A 22,942-nucleotide genomic window follows, 5' to 3' on the forward strand; every position below is an offset into this window, starting at 1 on the left:
GAAAAATAAGGCTTCATCTATATCATTTGGGCTAATAAAAATAAAATCATTGCACTAAAACACTGTCACAGGATCAAGGTCTCCTTTAAAAATAAATGTCTTGACTTCACCTCACATTTACGTAGCAGCAGGAGACCTCTATACTGAGAAAATCTGTCAATAGAATACACAGTCTCTTAAAAAGCTTCCACCATGGGATGCATGTTCCAGTTCAGAAACTTCCCCTTAGTGGACTGTGTACCTTAGCCTTTGGGCCTTGTTTTTGGAATTCTTTGTGAACCTAGCATTTATTTGCACTGTTACAGAAAATATAAGTGACGGGGAAATAATTCAGTGAATTGTGCTGTATCTATGTATTTTTATTATTATGGACAGGGGGAAAAAAAGTCAGCTTTAAAAGAGTACGTAATGGGGTGGCACCGACCTCTCACGAACGCTCCCTGGTGGACTGTGTGCATGCCTGCAGTTTTCTCAATTTCTCAGCTCACCATGCCCCTTGTCAGCCACTGCACTTGTCAGGTGGGTCTTCAGTGACTCAGTCCTCTGGCCAAGGCACCCACAGTCCATGTGCAAACAAACCCCTCCTGGAGTACATTCTCTAAAATGTCCTGCAGCCTTCCCTGGGCTCAGTCCTTTAACAGTCCAACTGGGTCCATCATGGTACCCCTCTGTTGGCAACATCTCTTTAGCTTTCCCCAGGCTCCAATCCTCAATCTGACCAACAGGACCTATCTCAGTATCCTAGCTCACAGCTTAGGTGCATCCTGCTCCAGGGTGGAGCAGCATCCCCCAGGGCTTCCTTCCAGAGGCTTTTCACCTGCCCTTTAGTCCTCTGATCCCAGCTCTGCAAGTCTCAGTTCATCCCCCTGGAAGGGGACTAATAGGTCCACATGCAGTCACTTCCCTGGACCTGTCTAAACTCCCTTCTCTCAAGCACAGCCACTTTCCCAATGGCTGTTGGAAGTGACAGGATGCAGGCCCACCCACTACTCCAGGACCCAGCCTAGGGACCCTCTAAGTAGCAGCCATGGGCCATGTCCCTTTAACTAACTGCTTTTCCCTGGGCCACTTCCCCATAGCCCAGATTAATAGAGTCCTGACAGACAGCCAGAAGCTATCCCCTTGCTTCCCCGGTCCATGCCAGTAACTACCTACCTTAACCCATGCAGCCTGCCAGAAGCACCTCTTGCTGCTAGCAGACTGAACTCACACTAGCCCTGTAGCTCCTTTTATATGAGCCTGCTAGGCCCTCATTGGCTGCTTCCTGAAGTCTCTCTGATTGGCTGCTTCCCCTGCAGCAACTCTAGCCTGCTTGGATGACCTCTCCACAGTTTCTTTCTTGGGATGGATGTGGCAGGACTCTGAGCCTTCCAGCAGGGGGCCTTTGGGCCTAGTCTACCCTGTCACAGGGTAAAAGAGCACTTTCCACCTATGCAGAGCCCTTCATCTGAGAAAAGAAAAACAAAACAAACCACATTGTCCCATTTGCCCAGGAGGAGTCGGAAGGAAATTAGACCATTGGCCTTTCCTCTTTGTAAAATGTTCAGATACACAGGTTATGGAATGATATAAAAACCTAACCAACTTAGATTTATTTACAACAACAACAAAACCATTTTATAAAAATTAATTGAGCCTCACATGACCTTTCTATAGTATTAACTATTATAAAGATTAGGAAAGTGAGGCACAAAGAGACTGAGCAATTTGCCCATGGTCACATAGCGAATCAGTGGCAGACCTGGAATATAATCCAAAATGCCTGACTGCTAGGCCTTTCCTGTAGCCCCTAGTCATTACTACTTTAGAAGCATATTTAAATTACTAATATACTGTAAAACACAATGTATCAGGTTGATTTTTACTCCCTCACCTTGAGCATCTTAGCACAAATTAAAATTGATGCTAATCACTCTGAACAGTTTTCATGGAATCTGGAAATCCATTATTTCCTCTGGTGGCAGTTAAAATATTTCCAAACTATTTCATTATTGATAGTTGTAAAGTATTTGCTGTACACTTCAGTTATCTGTACTGTTGCCCTGGCATTTTATTTCTCACCTTTCCTGGGGAAGACTTGATAAAAATCCTCACCAATTTGCATAGGTGAACACAGACCCAAACCCTTGGATCTTAAGAACAATGAAAAAGCAATCAGGTTCTTAAAAGAAGAATTTTAATTGAAGGAAAAGTAAAAGAATCACCTCTGTAAAATCAGGATGGTAAATACCTTATAGGATAATCAGATTCAAAACATAGAGAATCCCTCTAGGCAAAACCTTAAGTTACAAAAAGACACAAAAACAGGAATATACATTCCATTCAGCACAGCTTATTTTATCAGCCATTTAAACAAAATAGAATCTAACGCATATCTAGCTAGATTACTTACTAAGTTCTAAGACTCCATTCCTTTTCTGTTCCTGGCAAAAGCATCACACAGACAGAGAGAACCTTTGTTTTCCACCCCCCAGCTTTGAAAGTATCTTGTCTCCTCATTTGTCATTTTGGTCAGGTGCCAGCGAGGTTATCCTAGCTTCTTAACCCTTTACAGGTGAAAGGGTTTTGCCTCTGGCCAGGAGGGATTTAAAGGTGTTTACCCTTCCTTTTATATTTATGACAGTATTAAGTAAATATTATGGGCCAAATTCCTCTCATACAAGAGGCAGCTGAAGTCAGTAGGGTTGCACTAGTGTAACAAGGAGAATTTGGCCATACAGGGTAAATAAGGCTTCCATTGTGTAAACAAAAATATTTTAAAGGTATATTTTGGCAAAAAAATAGAAAGCCTAACATCCCAGTTCTCCAAGCATATTGTTCACCCGTCTTGATTCACACGCAAACCATTGTCCCTGGGCTGCTCCCACTGTGACATTGACTAGGACATGTGTGAAAGTGACAGATGGAATGGCGCTGAGATGATTAGGGATAGCTTGAGATTTTTAGATGGGAGGAAACCAGTGTAGGCAAATGTCTCTATTTTCCAGCAGACTTTAACCATTTAACATGGATTCAGACATTTTAAGACTAGTCTTAAATGCATGGAAACACAAGGAGGTGAGCTGAGCTGAAAGATTAAACCTATTGTTTCCTCGGCGCCCAGTCCTGAGAAAGTGAGCGTAGCTTGAGGAATAAGAGCTGCCCTCATGTGATACTTCCGGAGTCAAAGGCCATGACTCAGCCCAGCCTGATTGCCATATATGGCAGCCAAGCTCTTAGAGAGGCAAAGTCAGGGGAGGCACAGCGTGAGCGGTTTCTTCTAGATGTTCCATCAAAAGCTGAGTCTCCCCGCCCCCCCCGCCAACTGGCAGTCAGCCCAGGAGAGAGACAGACACTAAATGGTCTTTCCAGACTGCACAGAGGTCTCCGTGGGAGACAGCTGAGAAATGGAGATTTTGGCCTGGAAGAAACAATGCACTCAGAGATCTCTCCTCCCATTAACCAGAGGAACGAGTGACCTTTGACCCACCAGAACAATGGAAGGGCCCTGGTCTCATCCCATCTCCCCAGTTTCTCGAGCCACTACTCATGGGAGCTGCAAAAAAAGTTATTCTAGAGCTGCAGGAGCTCTGGTGGCAGCCTCAGCTGGGGAACGCCTGCACTGGAATCCAGAGGAGTAGGTAGCTGTGCAGCTCATTTACTCTATTGTCTGCCACTACAGGTTGTCTCCTTTCCCCACTGTGTTCACAAACAGAACATCCCCAGCATCAGTTTACGCAGCCGTATGGAGCTATCAAACTCCTTATTACCATGGAAACCAGGCCCAGAATTTGGCCGCCTGTGTGTAAGTAATAATTGCAAACAGGCAGGCTGACGCGCTTCAAGATTCACAATGTTATATAAGTTCCCTATGGCTTGCCCAGAGATGGAGTGATAGAGTACCTCTCAGCAGCGAGGAGGCTCGGGGAGAGGGGTAGGCTATTGAAGATCCTCTGTCCTCACGACAGCCAGAAGAGTCTGGAGGTGGGAGAAGGAACAGAAAGCTCTTTCTGCTTTACAGCAGCAAGAATGAGATGGAGCTTCAAGTGTTTCCAATACTGACCAGCCAGAGGTTGCTATGGGAGCTGGAGCCTCCATGCAGGATGCTGGACAGCAGCCACAGAGAAAGTCCAATACCCTTACTCAGCAGCTGTGGATGGTAGGAGCTCACCATTTGCATCTCCCTACCTTTGGCTGGTAAAGTTTTTAAACTCTGTGCAAATTTGTTTTCTTTCAGTATAAAAATTGAGTTGACACCTAGATACCCCACATTAGAAATTCTCAACAGAGATGCAGAACCCACACTTTCTCTGTTGGAAGAATAGGGGATGCTATGCTATAAGGTAGACGTACCTGCCTTATACCTGTAGCCAGTAATAAGATCTACCCTTACCACTAGAAACCCTAAACCTTGAAATAAAAAATAAATGCACACTATGCCCTAGCCTTCACTCAGGAGCTATGACATCATATTTTGTAATCCACCCTTCTTTTCCCCACCAAAAAAAAAAAAATCCTCTCTAATGTTCATTATCCCTCTTTGTTATGTCCAGAATTAGATTGCAAGCTTTTTGGGGCAAGAATCATGGGCGAGATCTTCGCCACTGTTCCAGACATTTTATATCAAGTAAAAGAGCCAGAGTAGCCTACAATCCAGAGGGTGCATAGGTGACTTAAATCCATTTTAGGCCACCTCCCCCTGGGCTGTGAGTTCTCAAAGATGCAGTTTAGAATCTCACCCCATGTCTTATTTGTACTGTGAAATCTCCAGCCACTTTCAGGAACTGAAAAAGAATAAATAGACAACAATTAACCCTGGGCTACGAAGGATGTTAATATATTGGAGGGAGTTCAGAGAAGAGCTAAGAGAATGATTAAAGGATTAGAAAACATGCCTTAGATTGTGCTTCTTGGGTCTATCACTATATTTACGTAACAAAGAGACAATTAAGGAGTAACTTGATCACATTCTGTAAGTACCTACATGGAGAAAAAATATTTGATAATGGGCTTTAATCTAGCAAATGAAGGCACGATAAGATCCAAAGGTTATGTTAATAAATATTAACCTTTATTATTTTTATATGTTAAGCTCCCAGAATTCTTGTATATGTTAACCAAATCCTTTTTATGTTGTGTATCTATATATTTAGTCCCTTGAATTTATGACGCTAAAAAGTGCTGTCCTTAAACTGAACTTAGAACATGAAAATGCTCAGGAATACATGTAGTTAAGTACTGGGTTGTACCTAAATATCTCCTAAACCTCTAAGTCTGTGTGAGTCCACACATCCAGGGAAAGAGCACCTCAAAACTAATGAAGGGACCTACAAAATTATATTACAGTAAACTAGACTGGGTAATAAATAAGAAGGTGCTTATAACTCAATTATCCTTTGTAATTGATAAGGGCTATTTGTTACCACAGATGTTTTCTGAAGTAATGACCCATTGCAAAATGGAAGGAGGTCTTAACACAACAGGTGTTTTGAATAGTAATGGAACTGGAAATCCTTTAGCCTATCAATCACAATCACAAAAGAAATTCCATTAATAATTAAGTCAACTGAGATATTGAAAACAGTAACTATTATGGGAAAGTAATTTTTTTCTCCAACAGGAATTTCTTTGTCTCATACCCTATAAAAGGAAAGAGGTTTGGAGAGTGAGATTGGAAATGAACACTGACAGAATTCCTCCAGTTACATAGGGAAGGAACAGAATGCCATCCTTTCACCATTCACAGAAGGTGGTGAAATATGTTTTCTTTCTGTGTCCTGCGTAGTGCTCTATTAATCTTTGATTAATAATTCCATCTGAGCCTGTTATTTTTGACATCTCACATTGTTATTAAAGTCAAGCATGTAACAGTTGGAAGTTGAAGCTTGATAAATTTGGGCTGGAAATAAAGGCACAAATTTTTAACAGTGAGGGTAGTGAACCATTGGAACAATTTGCCAGGGTCCTGATGGATTTTCTATCACTGGCAATTTTTTAAATCCCAAATGGATATTTTTCTTTAAAAAGTTAAGCTCTCGTTCAAAAAGGAGTTATTTTTGGGAAGTTCTGTGATCTGTGATATATAGGAGGTCAGATGCAATCAGTGATCCTTTCTGGCCTTGGAATCTATGAATATGTCTACACTTTAAGCTGGGGGTATGATTCACAGCTTGAGATGACATATTCCTGGTAGCTCTCAGCAAACTGGCACAAGAATGGCTCCTTGGTCTGGAAATCACATCCCCAGCTTGAAGTGTAGATGTACCCTATGTATCTAAACATCATCTTTCACATCCTCTCCCTTCCCTTCCTACAAAGATAAAGACAAGACAAAGTTTGCACCAAGCACCTCAAGTAGTATAGAGTGTAACAACAAGCAGCCTCATTGCAACAGCTGGGATCTAACACCTAGTCCCTTGGACAAACAGCTGACAGAAAAGAAAAAGAAAAAAAACCCACCTCCATATGATGTTGGTGGAGATATATAAACATAAAAACCCAGAACTGTAACTTGGCTAATTTTTCAGGAAACTGGCCGAGGATCAGGGCCTCTCTCTTTGGTCCCCAATCTGCTTAATTCTTGCAAAGAAACTGAGACAGAAGGATCCTATGAATATCAATCAGTTTATGTTGCCAACCAGCTTATCAGCTAGGCTTATCGACCCGTGTGTTTTGTGTTGTTGAATCAATTTTTTTTTAATTGAGCAACAGCAGCATAAAAAAACGCAGCTACTGTTCAGAATCTTTTTGTAACCACTTTATACGTATATTCATACTTGAACTATCTAATATATGACCCATAATTTCATCACAGATTTCCACTTGATAAGTTGCACATACAGATCTAGCAAAGTATGCAGTCCTTGCATTTAGTAGTTCCAGAGTGCACATTAAGGTAATATTGGACTTCAGACTACAGGTTCAAGCTGTTAAATAGAACTGTTATGGTTGGAATATAGGTGAATAACATGTATCTTGAAAATAGTGTGGAACACAGATTTGTATGGTGGTGATCACTGACTTTAATAAAGCTACATAGATTTCATCAGCTGAGCATCTGGCCCCATATGTAGTGACATTTATTGAGCACTAATTTCTTATCTAGAACACAAACTTCTTGGGGCAAGGACTATGGGCCTTATCCTCAGCTCTGGAGCTATGTTGATTTTCACCAACTGAGAATCTACCCCAAGTCTTCCTGTAAAGTATCACCAACCCCTATGGTGTTATATTAATGTTAAATATTAATAATTATTATTTTTCTCTTCTGCTTGCATAAAATCAGTGGGAATATTTCCTAAAGTGGCACTGAAATAGAGTCAGATCCTGACGCCTTTAATCAAGCAAGTTGTCCTACTCATGTCAATGGGCCTACTCATGTAAGGGTTGCAGAATCAGACCTTTTGAGTCCAGTCCAACATGCAAACATTAAAAATCATCCTATGTAATTTGTACATTAAGGGCACTTGTGCAGGGTCTATAATTAAACGTAAGAGAGATGTCTCCTTCTTTCAGCAGCAACTGTGTTATATCAATTAAATGGGTAAATAGGAGCTTTCCCCAGAGGGGTGCCATGTGATGCTATATTGATTAAGACTGCAGCGGAACGTTATTTGCAATCTTATTGCATAATGGAAATCAGGAGTTAGCTGTCATGGCTTCAGAAGACAAATTAGTGGCATCTGAGACAATTCATAGGCTTCTTTCCTTCTTGCTGTTCTCAATTCACAGCTAATGCATGTCTTACAAGGCTTAGTTTCTTAAATCAGTCTACTACACTGTCTTCAATAGTAACAAAGAGTGGAAGTGGTAATCTAGGTGACTCTGCATTAAGAAAGGCATTAGAGTGACCATTACTTCAGAGCTATGCATTATTTAATAGGTTAACAACTTCAAAAAGGGCATCAATTAAAAAGACATCCATTCAGCAGCCAGTGTGATTATTGCCAGTAAAGACAGGAATTCAACCAGGCATAACTCAAAAGACTGCTATCAATATAGAACATTTTAAAATCTCATTTGTGTTGTGTGTACCTTGACTTTCAGAGCTAGCTAATAATTTGATGGGTGTAAGTCTCACGCTCTCAAATTTTCATAGTGACCGTGGCCTGCGATCAACCAATTGCCTACAACACAGACTTAACCAGTCTCCAGTGCACAGGCTGCTTCTCAGCTGAAGTGTAAAGCTAGAAGAAAGGACAGAAAGAAATCCCCCTTAAAATGATTGAAAACATACTTCTACTCTGGCTTCAGAGTGGCTCAAAAAGACAATCAAGTTCTACTAGGGTGACCAGATGTCCCAATTTTATAGGGACAGTCACGATATTTGGGGCTTTGTCTTATATAGGCGCCTCTTATCCCACTCACACACACACACCTTGTCCTGATTTTTCACACTTGCTAGCTGGTCATCCTAAGTTCTACTCAAATTCCTTCCTTCCTGAATGCATCTGATGAAGTGAGCTGTAGCTCATGAAAGCTTATACTCAAATAAATTTGTTAGTCTCTAAGGTGCCACAAGTACTCCTTTTCTTTTTTCCTTCCTTATGATTTTTTCAACAATCAAACATGCACCAAAATTAATAAATAACAAGGAAGATAATCATTTTCAAAATTGCTACAGTAAGCAAATTGTTGTAGCCATGTTGGTCCCAGGATATTAGAGGGACAAGGTGGGTGAGGTCATATCTTTTATTGGACCAACCTCTGTTGGTGAGAGAGACATGCTTTCAAGCTGCATGGAACTCTTCTTTGAGTCTGGGAAAGGTACTCAAAGTGGGGAGAGCCCCAGAGCCCCAGGCTCCAGCCTGAGCCCGAATGTCTACACTGCAATTTTATAACCCAGAGTATCACAGGCTTTGGGGCATGTCTACGTTGTGATAAAAGACCTGCACCACAGCCACATTGGTCCAGGTCACCTGGCTGCAGGGATATATAACTGCGGCGTAAACATTTGAGCTCAATAGTCTCGATAACATGCAAGTGCCTGTTCCTGCACCACTGAACTCAATGGGTTTATCATGTGTTTCAATGGGCACCAAGTCCTAAGGAAATGAGATAAGATGTTTTAATGGAAGGAATCAGCATGACTATTAACAGGCAATGGGACAGTAACAGTTTCAGACATACGCTACAGCCATTGTGTGTACTGGAAGCATTTAGCGTTCAATTTACCATTATCTATTTAACATCAAGCAGACTTTAAAATTAAATGTTAGCTGCCCAATCAGTTCCAGCTGAGTTTATTGATTAGAATTCATTCATCCGTCCATCCAAATTGACAAGTGTAGATGTGGCAGGCTCACCTTTCAACTGTTTATACTGTAGAACATAATGAAGCACAATGAAGACAAAGAATAGTATGTCAACACAACTCTTAGATTGAAGTGATCCACCAAAACTGGTAACTAGTCTGAATGGAAAAGATATCACCTTGTGAAATTTACCAGGAAGATTAAGATTTCAAGAGAAGAGACGATGCTTCGCTACACTTCATTTGACTAGACATGCAAATCAAATCACTAGTTAATTTCTCTAAATGAGAAAATATACTTGTAATAATCTGGTCCTCCTACAAATGGATTTATATTTAAACCTTTCATTTGTTTGTCTTGGAAATATGCAGAGTGGGTCAATTCTAGTACTGAAGAACATAGAATTAAATACAGAAAAAAGATTAGCAATGACAAAAAATAAAGAATTAAAATGTATGGCCAACATGCCATTCTCTCCTCATTCCAACAGATTATTTTTCAGCCATAATCATCTTATTGACAAAGAACTACTTGTAATGTTTTGTGGGTGCTTGTCACAGTAAGAGATAATGGGCCTGATGGTCTATTGTCTTGCAACTTTGCATAGTCATTTATACATGTGTAGAGTGAGTGTAAAATGGTATCACATCAGAATGGTAGCATTTTACAACCACTTTGCACATACATAAATAATGCCACAAGGTTCAAAGCAAGAGTGAATCTGGCCCAAGTATAATTTTCATGTTATTTTTATATTTAACCTCCTTTTTTCACTAAGACCAAACTGAAAATATTTCTAGAAAGGTTATTGTATCCCATTAGGTGAAGATATGTACCCTCTTTGCATATTGGGCCTGACCCAAACCCTTTGAAAGCCATGGAGGCAGGCTCATTTTGCATGAATACTGTATAGCCTGTTATATTTTCAGACTTTCAGAGTCAATTTCATCCATGGTGTAATTCCATTTAAGTCAGGGGAGTTAAACCAAGGAGGAATCTGGAAAGTATAGTCCGTAACTAGTTAAACAAAAATTGGACCCATTATGTTCATCCAACATTTGTGAAACTTCACAAGTTGATGACATCAGTGGACTTTGGAATAGGCCTCATGTGAGAAGGGATCACATTAATCACTAGCATGTGACATATCTCATTGAAGCTAAAAAGGCACAGTTCCTAATTCAGCAAGGCACTTCAGCACATGTTTAAACATGTAAGAAATCTGACATCTATTCACTATTAACTTTAAGTATATGTTAAATGTCAATAAAATGTCAATAAAACTTCAGACCTTAATCACTTTAAGTGCTTTTCTGAGTAAGGCCATAGTGCATACCTCATTTTTATATAAAAGTATGTTTACGCCAAGAGATGCTTCTTCCATTTGGAATTTTTAGCACAGTAGATTTTAATAAACTGTATGATATCACTTTAAATAGCATGACATACGAGGATGTGACTACATCTGTCTCAAACTGCTCCCCAAAAAACTATATGGAACTAAAGTACTCAAGAGTATGTGCCAAGTCTGTCTTACATTCTTGACTACAACTGCTTGTGTTTAAATTAAAACCTTTACTTTAACAAATGCATGTCTGCAGATACAGGTATGGAACATTTACAGTAACTGCACTCCAGCTGAGGACGATAAGTAAATGTTTCAAGTGAACTGGCCTAACATTTATCCCAGGCTTTGAACAGTGAGTTCTCAACTGGTGGGGCAACATACTACAATTGTCCCCTTTTTTATTCAAAACTCTTCCTAGATGAGGGTCCATTTGTCCAAGTGTGGAGCAGGTACACATCCAATAGAAAACACTGGCCTGCGAGAGTATCCCAGGGATTCCCTGTTATGCCTTTCAGCTCTCAGATCTGATGGTAAAATAATACAGGTGTGATAACCAATTTATAAAACTTCATACCCTTAGAATTTTTGTTTTCAAAGTATCCAGCATGATTAGCCTGATTTATGGTCTAGTTACTTGCCAGATACTCACCCCAGGATAGAAGAAATTCTTAAAAGGACAACTCTGTTTTCTTTTAGAAAGATCATATATTTAATAATGTTCCTAACTCCTAGCAGATTAGATGAGACTCTATATATGGGTTTAACTCCTGGCAGAATTTTTCCTTCTAAGAAAACAGTTTCCCCGAGATGAAATTTAACTACTGAGTTCTAGACCCTTGAAAATACTAAGTTATGAAGCAAACATTGACAATCCTGGGCATCTTACACACGAGTAGCCCCTTTTGCTCTATTGCAGTCAGAGGTGCTATACATGTAATCTGTCCCCTGGACTAAACAGTAGGGCAGTCATGATATTAATAAGTACACAGTTTGAGTGAAATTCCATTGTGTTTGCTCAGGGCTGATGTACTGAGTGATTCGTGCAAGATGCTGAGAACTCGCAATGCCTAGTGTAGCCAACAAGAGTTAAGGGTGCTTAGCACTTCGCAAGAGGCACCCTGCATCTAGAAGACTAGTGCCTTCTGTCATTGCTCGATGTTTTGTCTGAGAAATAACTAAGAAAGAACTTCTAATTTTGGCCCTTTATTTTTGAAAATGGAAATACCACAGTCATATTACTTATCATCATGATGGTTGGTATTTAAATGAAGAGTAGAAAACTTTACCTACCTTAAAAAGTCTTAAAATATTAGCAACCATGATGGATACAGAACTTGCAGCAGCACCTATTACAGCTGATATCTTGTCTGGCTTAGTGAAAATAGGTGGGTCTCCATTAGCACATTTCACATCTGAACCATCTTTCTCTATCAAAGCTTGCACAAACGTTAAGGACTGCTCCAATGCATAAGTGTCCCTGGAACAAGTATCTAGGATCCGGACACCTAAAGTGATATTGGCAAGAAGATCAGGGTCCTTATTGATCTGATCTATTGCATATAGCATTGCCTCTAGTCTGTGGATCCCCTTCTCCTTCTTCAGCTCCCCACAAGGCACCCCTCTATCCCCTTTTGCATGGACAGGGAACAGTCCTCCCAAGATGATGTCCCCATCCAATCGAATAGAGTGGGCATATTCCTGGCCATGAGTTCTTTGCATCATACTGAGTATCCAGTAGAATTTGGCTGTTACTAGGAAGAAACAATGGCAGGAGACGAGCCGCTTTCCTTCGTATACCATTTTTCCTGAAGATGTTGTTGCTATCCAAGACCCGAAGTTCCTTCTTGCTAAAAGAGGAGGTGGACCATTTGAAGCAGCACCTTCTGAAAGCTACCATCAGTGCCCAATAAGTAACAATATAGAATTGTGCCACAAGTAGAAAATAGATCTCAACAAAAGTTCTTAAAATATGTTTTACAAAAAATGTCCATCAGTACCATGGGTTAATTTGTTTTGTGGTGAGGTGTTTTCAGCTATTGTAGATTGATGTTGAAATACAGATTAATATCTATGGCTCTGACGCTGGGAGGAAGTCAACGACTCATGTCCTTGCATTTTGCCCTGCAGCTGAGGTACTCCTGAAAAATCAGTGAAAAATATTATTAAGTTCAGCAGTTTTGCTCTTGTCAACAGTATTTACTTTGGAATATGAGTTACATTGCCTAGGTTTTACTTTCCACATTATGTAAGGGACTCATTCTTGGCCCACTGTGAATTTGAACACCTGGCTGTACTGTACTAAAAGCTGAGAGATTGAGGATACCAGCAAAGCAGAAGCAACACTGAGGTAACAAAACCTAGCTTGATGCTCAGTCAGATCAGTAATATTTATTTACAATTGCACTGCATGAAACATTTAGATACAAAGACTATATACCTCTTTGGGTTTTATTCTGCAATATATTAAATAATATATTGTATTGGACCCATTCATTCTATTACAGTCTAAGGCTCTTCCCCTGCAAAGATTTACACTTACTAGTCTCATTGAATTCAGCAGCCTATTAATGTGCATAAAGTTAAGCACACACTTGAGTTTTTGCAGCACTTGATAGTAACTGTGTTACTTCTCTAGCACAACTCACTTTCTGTTCAGGTCCATGTATATCTATAGTGCTCCATAAACAATAATAATTTCAAACTCTGAATATATTTAATGGAAAAATAATAGAGTTCCCAAGCAAAAGTTTCACACTATATTTTACCAGATAAGGTATATATTTCACTTAATTTGAGCCCCAACATTATCAGGGCCTCCATTTTGTGCTTGCAGTTTGTGTGTGCAAAATTGGGGTGAAATCCTTCCTTCACTAACATTAATTGAAAAACTCCCACTGATTTGAATGGGGCCAGGAATTCACCCTATATCTAAAAATCAGAGTGACACTATCTTAAATATTTCTAAGGTACCTATTATCTTGGTATCTAAGCACCAGTAACTAAAAAACTAACACAATCAAGTTAACAAAGTTAGACATTTAAATTACCTAATTAGCACCCGTATTTTAAAAAGTCTAGCTCCAAATGCATTTTGTTACAAGTACCAATGATATCATATTTGGGGGGCAGGGGTTAAGCCCCCTTTGTCTTAATATGACATGCTATAATATATTATAATTCAAAATGTGATTCTATAATCCCTTTAACGGATCATCTTCCACTAAATATTATTTTGTTCCCCAATTTTCTCAAAACAAATTTTTCTCAAATCACAGAAGCTACAGAAGAATTCTAAAATAATGGATGTTTTAAGGCCTGTGAAAAAGATTGGTTGTGGAGTGTCACCTACGTAGACGTATCTCCCCATGATCCGGTAACAAAACAAAGACTTGAAATTGAACTATGTATAATTGGTGTGAATAAAAGCACTGCCATTGGGAATATTAAAGTGCCGAAGTGTATGAAGCACAAGACTTTCAATGCCTCTAAATATTTAGTTTGTTTGAGTTTAGTTGGGGATTGAATCTAAATGGATCAAAATCTGTGCTGATTGACATAATCTCATTGGCCTCTCTGTAAACATACAAGGTATAAATGAGTGCAGGCTTTAGCCCAATGAGTTTACTTCCAGCTGTAAAGATGGTAGGACAAAATTTGCGCTCAGTTACCCAAGTACAAATCTGCATCAGCTTCAGTTGTGTTGATCCTGATTTACATCAGAATAACTGAGGGCAGAAATTGGCTCAAAATATATTGATGAGTACAAGAGCACCATTAACCAATCGGAACTGATCATCTTAACCATCCAGAGAAAAGAGCTTCTCTACATCTAAAGTAATCTACAGAGATACTTTTTTACTGATCCCTTGTTCATTTTGAACAGCCGAGTCTTTAGACTAGACATACTAGCACCACTTTTCAAGGATTTCAGAATCAGTTCTTTGAATTAACAACATTTAAAACAGCTCATATTTAACAATATGCTGAAATTTTGGAGGCAAGAGTAGAGAATTTAAAATGTCTCAGAATATTGATAAGAAAACTGCTGCTTTTTTTCTGTGTGCCGTTTGGTGGGATGGTTAGACCAAAGTCCATTTCTAATGAAGAATATTCTACTCAGAAATGGAAGCTTTGAAAATAGGTATCAATCCTTATAAACATGTACAGTGGTAGGTCAAACACAGTGGGCTTGACCTCTAAAGGGTTTTTGGGAGTACAAGTGGGCCCAGTAGCTTATCTAGGATGAGTAAGTTTAGAATAATTTGAAGGTTAAAGAAATCTCATAAGCAGCATTTTGCAATATTATGTAATACTTGAGTATTAGTCATCATGCATTCTATCGCTAGATATTGTTAATTTTCAAAAAAATGTGTATTTCATGATGTTAATGCCATAACTTACCTATAAAATGGAAGGGACATTCTTCATAAAGCATTAATTTTAAACTTTAATAGATTTAGTCTTATTGTATGTCTTCTAAGAAATCAAAGCTTGTATTATATTGCTTAATTTATTTGTATCAAATCACTTTGGCTATATTGATAAAGTTTTACAACTATGTTTTGTGAGCCTGTATAGCTAAGTTGAAAGTTTTATCTAAATTCATGTCATTTTTATCAATGCTTTTTAGTTATATGAAAAATATTGACCTTCTGTGCCATAAATCCACACAATTGTGTTTCATGTTCAGCGTTTCCATTCAAAGTACAATATAATCCCTTTCTGTATGACCATAAATCTGAATTAATCCAAATGTGTTCCCAATTTACCAGGTTTTTTATAGTGGTAGTCAGTGCTCACTGGGAAATAACTTCAGAGAAGAAATGTACACATCTCCTCAGCACTGAGCATATAGATTCAAGAGGAAGTGCATCATGGAACTTCACTTCAAGTCAACATAAAAGATCACAGGTTGCTTGCTCTTAATTCCCTTAAAATTGTATCTGGTAGTAACTGAATTTAAGTCCTTTTTAAAGCAAAGTTTACAGTACAAATTTCTATAGATTATCATGTACATTCATTTTAATACATAAATAGGTGGGGTTAGGGTGAAGGGGGGGAGGTGGAAGCTTTTATAATGGAACTAGGATAATGTTTAACTTCTGAAAGTAGTTCCTTCAGCAATCACCCAGATCTTTAAGAATATTACTATTTCTTGATGGGTAAAGCATGGTTAAAGAAGATTTAGGCTCAGTACATACTGGAGTTCACTCTTGTTCTAAGCAAGGTCTCATGAATACTACAATGACAGTGTGTGCGCATGCGTATTATGTAATAGGACTGTTCATTATTCTGATCACAAACTCATTACTTCTACACTAGTCAGTCTCGTTACTGGAGTTCTTTATATTAATGAACTCTAAATAATGAGCTGAAATGATAAATAATGAAATGGGTTAATAATGAAGTGGCTATATTTTGGAAACAAAACTACTGAAAGAGTGACCTTTAATTTACAGTAGTGTCAGCTAAAATGAATACAAATATCATGAAGAGATCCTCCCACAAAAAATATTCTTAAAATCACTTATGCCCACGCTGTGATTTCAAGCAGCACTCTATGCATTACAAATAGGGAAATATGTTTCCTCTAGTACAGTGGTTTTCAAACTTTTTTTCTGCTCACCCAGTTGAAGAAAATTGTTGATGCTCACGACACGAGCTGGGGATGAGGGGTTTGGGGTGTAGGAGGGGCTCAGAGCAGAGGGTTGGGGTAAGGGCTGTGGGATGGGCCTGGGAATGAAGGCTTTGGGGTGCAGGAAGGGGCTCCTAGTTTGGTGGGGGGCTCAGGGCTGGGGCAGAGTTGGGGCGCAGGATTACCTCAGGCAGCTCCTGGTCAGCGGCGCAGCAGGAGTGCTAAGGCAGGCTTCCTGCGTGTCCTGGCATCACGGACTGCATTGCGCCCCGGAAGCAGCCAGCACCAGGTCCGGGTCCTAGGTGGAGGTATGCAAGTGGCTCTGCATGGCTCTCAGCCGCAGGCACCACCCCACTCCCTAGCTCCCATTGGCCAGTGCTCGGGGCAGGGGCAGCGCGCCGAGCCCCGTGGCTCCCCCGCCTAGGAGTTGGACCTGCTGCTGGCTGCTTGCGGAGCACGGCATGGTGTCAGAACAGGTAGGGACTAGCCTGCTTTATCCAGGCAGCATCGCCGATGGGACTTTTAACGGCCTGGTCGGTGGTGCTGACCAGAGCCACCGCGACCCAGTGCCTTACATTCCATGACCCAGTTCTGGGTCACAACCTGCAGTTTGAAAACCACTGCTCTAGTTTCATGGATCTTTATCTCGATGACCTGTTAGACAGTTTAACAGACATGACTCTACTGGGACTGTGTGAAAAGAGCAATTTTTTTCTATTAGAAAATATTGGCAATTATGTTTGAGGCCATTTCACATTTCCCTGATTTCACTTTTCATAGCATTTTGAAGAGTTGATGAGGTTTTCATTAAGTCATATGGAATTTTGCATATTTTAATGGGAAATTTGATCTACATCAGAATAAAACTGTTATATCAAAATTTTGTTTTTAAAAAAGAATATTTTTTGAGAAAAGGAGAGGCTTTTTGCGCTCAAATTTACCTTCTTTTCAAGTGATAACCCACAAAATTGTTCAGATTTATGAGAACCTGAAATGAAATGAAAATATAAAAACCTTCCTTTCCAAAATTTTGGGGAGAGGGTCTTGCAAGTATTTTTGACTTCCCTCTTTATAATATGAAAATAAGATTTGTACAGTAACAGACTGTTATCTTCCTCCTTTTTATGCTAACACTCATTTTCCTGGGAAATATTTTCTTTTGTACTGTACTATAATCAGTGATGAGAAAATATGTGAATATCACGTAAAGGTGTTGCCAGTTGAACACTACAATTCGAATTTCATATAAAAGCAGATTGCTAACAAAAAGAATCAATGTAAGTGGATTGTGGAAGTCTTAGGCCCAGACTTTGAAAACGCTAACTTAAAGGAGTACCTTAGGTCCTTGAACTAGAGGTGCTGCTGCACCCCCAGCTTAAAGTGGTTTCCATCATATACAGGGTTTACAGTTTGGTTCCATGACCCTCAGCACCCCTACTACACAAATTGTTCCAGCACCCCTGAGGAGTACTCCTTATTTATGGTAGTCCCATTTACTTCAGTCCTATGGGAAAGGATGTATCACTTCTTCCTGCTGAGGGAACCCTTTACACAATGAAAAAAACAAGGCAAGTCATCATCAGCATCCAGTCCACATGACTGGATTTTTTCATTGTACGGCATGGGAGAAATGTCTCAGATCAGTCTATTTCAGACTCTTTTCAAGGCAACTTCAAGTACCGCCAGAGCTTCTGCCTTCACATCCTACCCTGTGAATCTCCATCTTTTAAACAAGCTATCTTTAAAAGTCAAAACAAATCCTCTGGAAGTGTGGGCCTAATATAAGTTTAAAGCTAATAGATAAATCTTCCAAAGGAAAATCATAGTAAGCACTTCTCTCTGTCCCTGACTGGTCTTACAACTGAACAAACTCGATCAATATTCACACCTTTCAGACTTGATTTTTCACCCCTGGTCTAACAGGTGAAGAAGAGCAGGGAGATTTTCCAGGTCAGCCTAGAGGAGTTTCTTCACCAGAGTTCAAATCTCTGGCCACCAGCTGTTGCTGTAGTTTAGAGCAAGATTCTGTGCTTCATCGAGGATCTGGAACACCCTAACAGGGACAGTGGGGAACTCAAATGTAAGTGCAGAATAGGATTTTTTTCCCCCGCAACAGCTCTGAGAAATATATTTGTCCACGAAAAATAATTTGGTGGCACAGGAAAGTTAATATTAAAAGGAAAATCTGCTTGTGCCTAAGGGACTGCCCAAATCACTCAAGAATCATGACATCCCAACATAAAGATTACCATCCTCACACTGCCACGGTCATTGCCAACTTGGGTTACTGGCTGCGCAAGGGCCAAGACGCAGTCAAAGCTGTCTATCAGCAGCTTCACTTTGCACAGCCAATATCTCAGCTGAAACATCCAGCATCCTCATTTGCTTTCTTTGTGGCAGATCTTTCCTTTCCCTCTTCTTTCCTGGCTGCCTTCATATGAATAGCAATACTGGGTACTTCTGTAGCTTTTGTCATCCCAGCACCTAGAATCATAGAATATCAGGGTTGGAAGGGACCTCAGGAGGTCATCTAGTCCAACCCCCTGCTCAAAGCAGGACCGATCCCCAATTAAATCACCCCAGCCAGGGCTTTGTCAAGCCTGACCTTAAAAACTTCTAAGGAAGGAGATTCCACCTCACCGTGCTTAAACATAAACTCGGTCTTTTAGACTTGTTCCACCTGGAAGGGTCCTCTACTGCCCAGTGAAAAGGTCCAGTAACCCTTTCAGCCGCGGAATAGGATAAGCTGCGTTTCACCGATTTTTCCTGCTAAATGACACACACATCAACCACTACCTAGGGTGTGAGCCTTCTTAGCAGGGAGCCCTCTATTGTTCTCTACTTTTACTAAACTAAGCCATTTTTATCTTCCCACGCTCACGTCGACCATACCAATTGGCTTCTGTTATTGAGGAATTCTATTAACACACTAAACTAAGCTATCCCCACTACTCCGGCGTCTTTCATTATCATTAGCGGCTGTAGTATTTTAACTATTTTACTACCCACCAGTCTTCCTTGGAACCTAAATAATCGCGTGCAAGGTAGTTATGCAAATGACCAGATTAGAACCGAAGGCTCCTGTTGTTCATTACAGTTAATTAAAAAAAAAATCTAACGTGAAATAAACTTTCCGCCATTTGGTTATACGTGATCACTAGCCTCTCTGCACAGCTACAGACTATTTCATTTTCTCCTTAAATTAAGTGGTCCCTTTTAATGGGCTAGGTTATTATTGAGGGGAAAGCAAATATTCTTTTAACGAATCCCCCAACCCCCAAGCCCAAAGGTCAGAAGCTTTCCAAAGCCAAATGTCAATGCGGTGTCGGGTCTGCATGCAATTCGGATCGGTAATCGATTTTCATGGGGGGGGGGGGAGGCGGTTAATGTGTTATCCATGCAGCCCTTGCAAACACTTTATGACTCTCACATTAAACACATGCACAATGCTGTGAAAAGACTCAGCATCCAGTGGGAGAGCTAACACTTCCGAAACAGAGGTGAGATTACTTTGGAGAGGTGCAGATTCCTCTCTATTAACAGCCTTATTTTGGGTTGAGTATTGTGCGAAACATCAAGGGAGCAGAGGGATTCCCCCCCCCCATCGTGCCCCCTCAGATATCTATCCCCCCCCCCCCCCCCCCGCCCAAATAAACCCTTGCAACCGGATTGAAGTAATTCGTGCTGGCTCTCAGGGGGGTTCTGTCATATCTTGCGCAGTTTGGTGGCTGTTTCATTGACACAAGCCGGCACTTGTCAGCCAGCCAGTATCTTGTGGGGCTCTAGTATATATTTTCAGCAGTTTTGAACAAGCTGCGAGGGATCTTCGCACTGTTTCGCTGAGCAGATGGATTTGGGTTCAGTATTGCTAAGGGGGCTTTCTGTCTTCTAGCAAACATTGCGCCCCGCTCCTTTCTGGTGGTGCCTGGGATTCGAATTACCTAACGCTGGGGAAAGGGGACAGCATCAGGCTGCTTTAAAAAAAAAGGGGGGGGGGGAAGCTACTGAAAATAACAGAAAGAAGGGAATCCTTGGTGCCCTTACCTACGCGTCCCAGCCCTGCATATTCCCACCCTGCTAGAATCGAAGTTTGTGGCAGAAGCTTCCTGCACTCACCCAACGTTTATTACTACGCACTGAATAAACAGGTTAAATACTTAATGTGATTTTATCCGCCCAGCGCGCAGAAATTGAAGCAAATAAGGCGCTGGAAAGATCAGGTGCTTGTAAGGGAAAATTGCTCCTCTTTGTGGTTTATAATAGGCGACATTTAAAGGAGGAAGGGGGGTGGAATCTTGAAATTCAGGGTTACAAATGTCCTTGTTAGGATGGTTCTTTGCTCATTGTCTTTTTAACGTGCCGTTTGATTCGAGCTGGCTTTAGGAGGAAATTGACAATAAAAGTCCGGGCTATTTCAAGCCCCACAAATCAGGCAGATACGAGTCTCTTCTAGCAGAAGATATTAACTAGGACAAAACTTGCATTGACGGTTATTTGTTGACTTCCCTCTCTCCTTCCCCCGCCCCCACCAAAAAAATCCCCGGTACAAGTACCTTGAGCCTCCAATCGATGAAAAATAGTTGCATATCCGTATTGCTGAGAAACGGTGGAAGGAGTCCCCGGAATTAATCAAAGCTGCCCTAACCTGCCGCTGGGAAATAGCATTCGGTAGTTTCTCTACAATCCGAGTCTCAGCTATCTTCCCCGGGAACGTCAGCTGAAGGGGCAGGAGCTCAGACCGGGACAGGTAGCCCGGAGAGCGATTTCCATGCTGCTGCAGAACACTGTCGAGCAGCCAAGCAAAACCAGCCTCCTCGCCCACCAAAAACACCCCGGGAAAAAAACTTTTAGGGGACCGCTTGTAGTGTAAACCTCAGTGCCGATCTCTTAGCCCAACTGCTTTGCTGAGCTCTGGGTTGCCTCCTCTTGGCATTTGAAATAAACCTAAGCAAAGGACCATTGATCTACTCTCCCCAGTCTCCAGCCTGTGTTTGGATACACCAATTAATTCCCTCCCCCTCGCAGTACATCAAATCACCAAACTCCAAGAACGGGCCAACTTGATGCATCCAACACTTGGACAAATAGCTGCAGCCCCCGCGCTCCTAGCCTAGCGGGGGCTTTGGCTCCCTACGCACACACGCTCCCCCCCGGGGTCTTACCCTGGCTCCGGAAGAAGCTGGTGGAAAGGAGCCGGCTCGGGGGCTCTCGGCCCCATGTCAGTGCATGCCGGCGCGAGAGGAGCTGCACTTGTGGCTGTTCTTGGTGCTGAAAGAGGCAGCGATTCCAGAGCACGACGCGAAGTCTCTTCCATGTGAATAACAAATACACCCACTGGCAGCCGCTATTGGTCTGTCTAACTCTCCTCCTAATCCACTGCTTATCAGGCACTCAGCCTGGCCAGGGGCAAAGGGAGCTTTCCCTGCTCGGGAACTCGCAGGCTAATCCCCGCCGTTTAGCGCCAAGCAAATCACATCTGGGATGCAGACTAAACCAACCCCACCGGTAGGAAGCCCCCTGGATCTGGCTATGAAGGCTCAGATTGAGGTACCCGGCCTCCCTTACAAGCTTTCGCCTCCTTTTGCACACACTGCAGTTAACACACACCCACACACCCACACACACCCACACACCCTTCCCCAGGGCAGCGGCCTGAGACCACAACGTTCAGGTAAACAAGTGTTTCTATCAGGTTTGATTTGCAGTGAAAGCCAATTACGGCTGGGGGGGAAGGGAGGGAGATAAGGCGGGGGGAACATATGGGCTCCTAAGGAACATGGCTGTTAGCTCCAGCTAGGGTGACCAGCTGTCCCGATTTGATAGGTACAGTCCCGATTTGGGGGGTCTTTTTCCTATATAGGCTCCTATTACCCCCCCCCCCTCCTGATTTTTCACATTTGCTGTCTAGTCACCCTCCTAGCTTCAGCCCAGGGAAGAGCTGTTAAGTCATTCAGACACAGCGAGGGAACCCTTTGGGCGGGGCACTCCTGAGGCTGCGGGTGGTGCTGGTCTGTGATCAATAAATAAGACTCACCGGGCCATCGATGAACACGTGGCCCGCGCGTGGAAACTGACAAGCAGCTGGCCGCAGGCCACTGTCAGAGCAGCGCTGCTCTCCCCTTAGTTGCCCATCAAAGTTTGCAGGTGCCTTGAGTGGCCGCCTCTTGGTCTGTACCCGAGGCTCCGCAGGGCAGGGGGGGCTTTTCTCCAGCACCAGCGTTAGCGGGGAGGGGGCTCCAACGGGACGGGGAGGAAGGTGCTGGCTGGGACACAGGGGCGGGGTTCTCTATCTTGTATCGCGGCCCCCCGCCCCTGGTGCTTGTGCCCGTTTGGGGGCTGGCGGGCAGTAGCGGGACGCCCCAGCTTTGCTTTGCGGATTTCAGAGTTCCCGGGGGGTGGGCGTCGGGCGGCTCGGGATGCGTCCCCTGGAAGCCCCGCGCCAGGTTGCTCCCCGCACTGCGCGCTGCGGGGTCTTCTCCTGGCTCCCGCTGAGCCGGCCGGGCCGGGCCTGGTGAACAGGCGCCATCTGGAGGCAGCGGCTGGGAATTGCGCGCCCGGGAGCTGGCTGGCCAGACTTTCTGGGGGAATGTGACGCAGGGAAGATCCCTCCCTGCACCGAGCCTGAGGCGGCCACGCAGGCGGGAGGGGGCAGCGGCAGGGCTGCAAAGGGGAAGGAGGCAGCGGGACAGGGCACCACGGAAATGAAAGAGCAGGGCTGAGCCGGGG

At 42.2% G+C, this 22,942-nt stretch overlaps 1 protein-coding gene across 5 annotated transcripts in view; it reads right to left on the minus strand.

The window, feature by feature from the left end:
- Positions 1–21,868, minus strand: part of GRM8 (glutamate metabotropic receptor 8) — a 476,081-nt gene extending 454,213 nt beyond the window's left edge. For 4 of the 5 annotated variants that reach the window (XM_084616845.1, XM_084616841.1, XM_084616843.1 and 1 more), the window contains exons 1-2: positions 21,379–21,868; positions 11,872–12,719 (exon numbers count right to left, since the gene is read on the minus strand). In XM_084616845.1, coding sequence (XP_084472971.1) covers positions 11,872–12,381 — 510 coding nt within the window. In that variant the 5' untranslated portion in view covers positions 12,382–12,719; positions 21,379–21,868. Of the gene's footprint in view, positions 1–11,871; positions 12,720–20,769; positions 20,857–21,378 lie in introns of those variants that run through there. The other variant, XM_084616842.1, reaches the window with a different exon arrangement.
- Positions 21,869–22,942: the final 1,074 nt, after the last annotated feature.

Source organism: Lepidochelys olivacea, assembly GCF_965140295.1.
Source record: "Lepidochelys olivacea isolate rLepOli2 genome assembly, chromosome: 1".
In the NCBI taxonomy this organism is placed as follows: domain Eukaryota; kingdom Metazoa; phylum Chordata; order Testudines; family Cheloniidae; genus Lepidochelys; species Lepidochelys olivacea.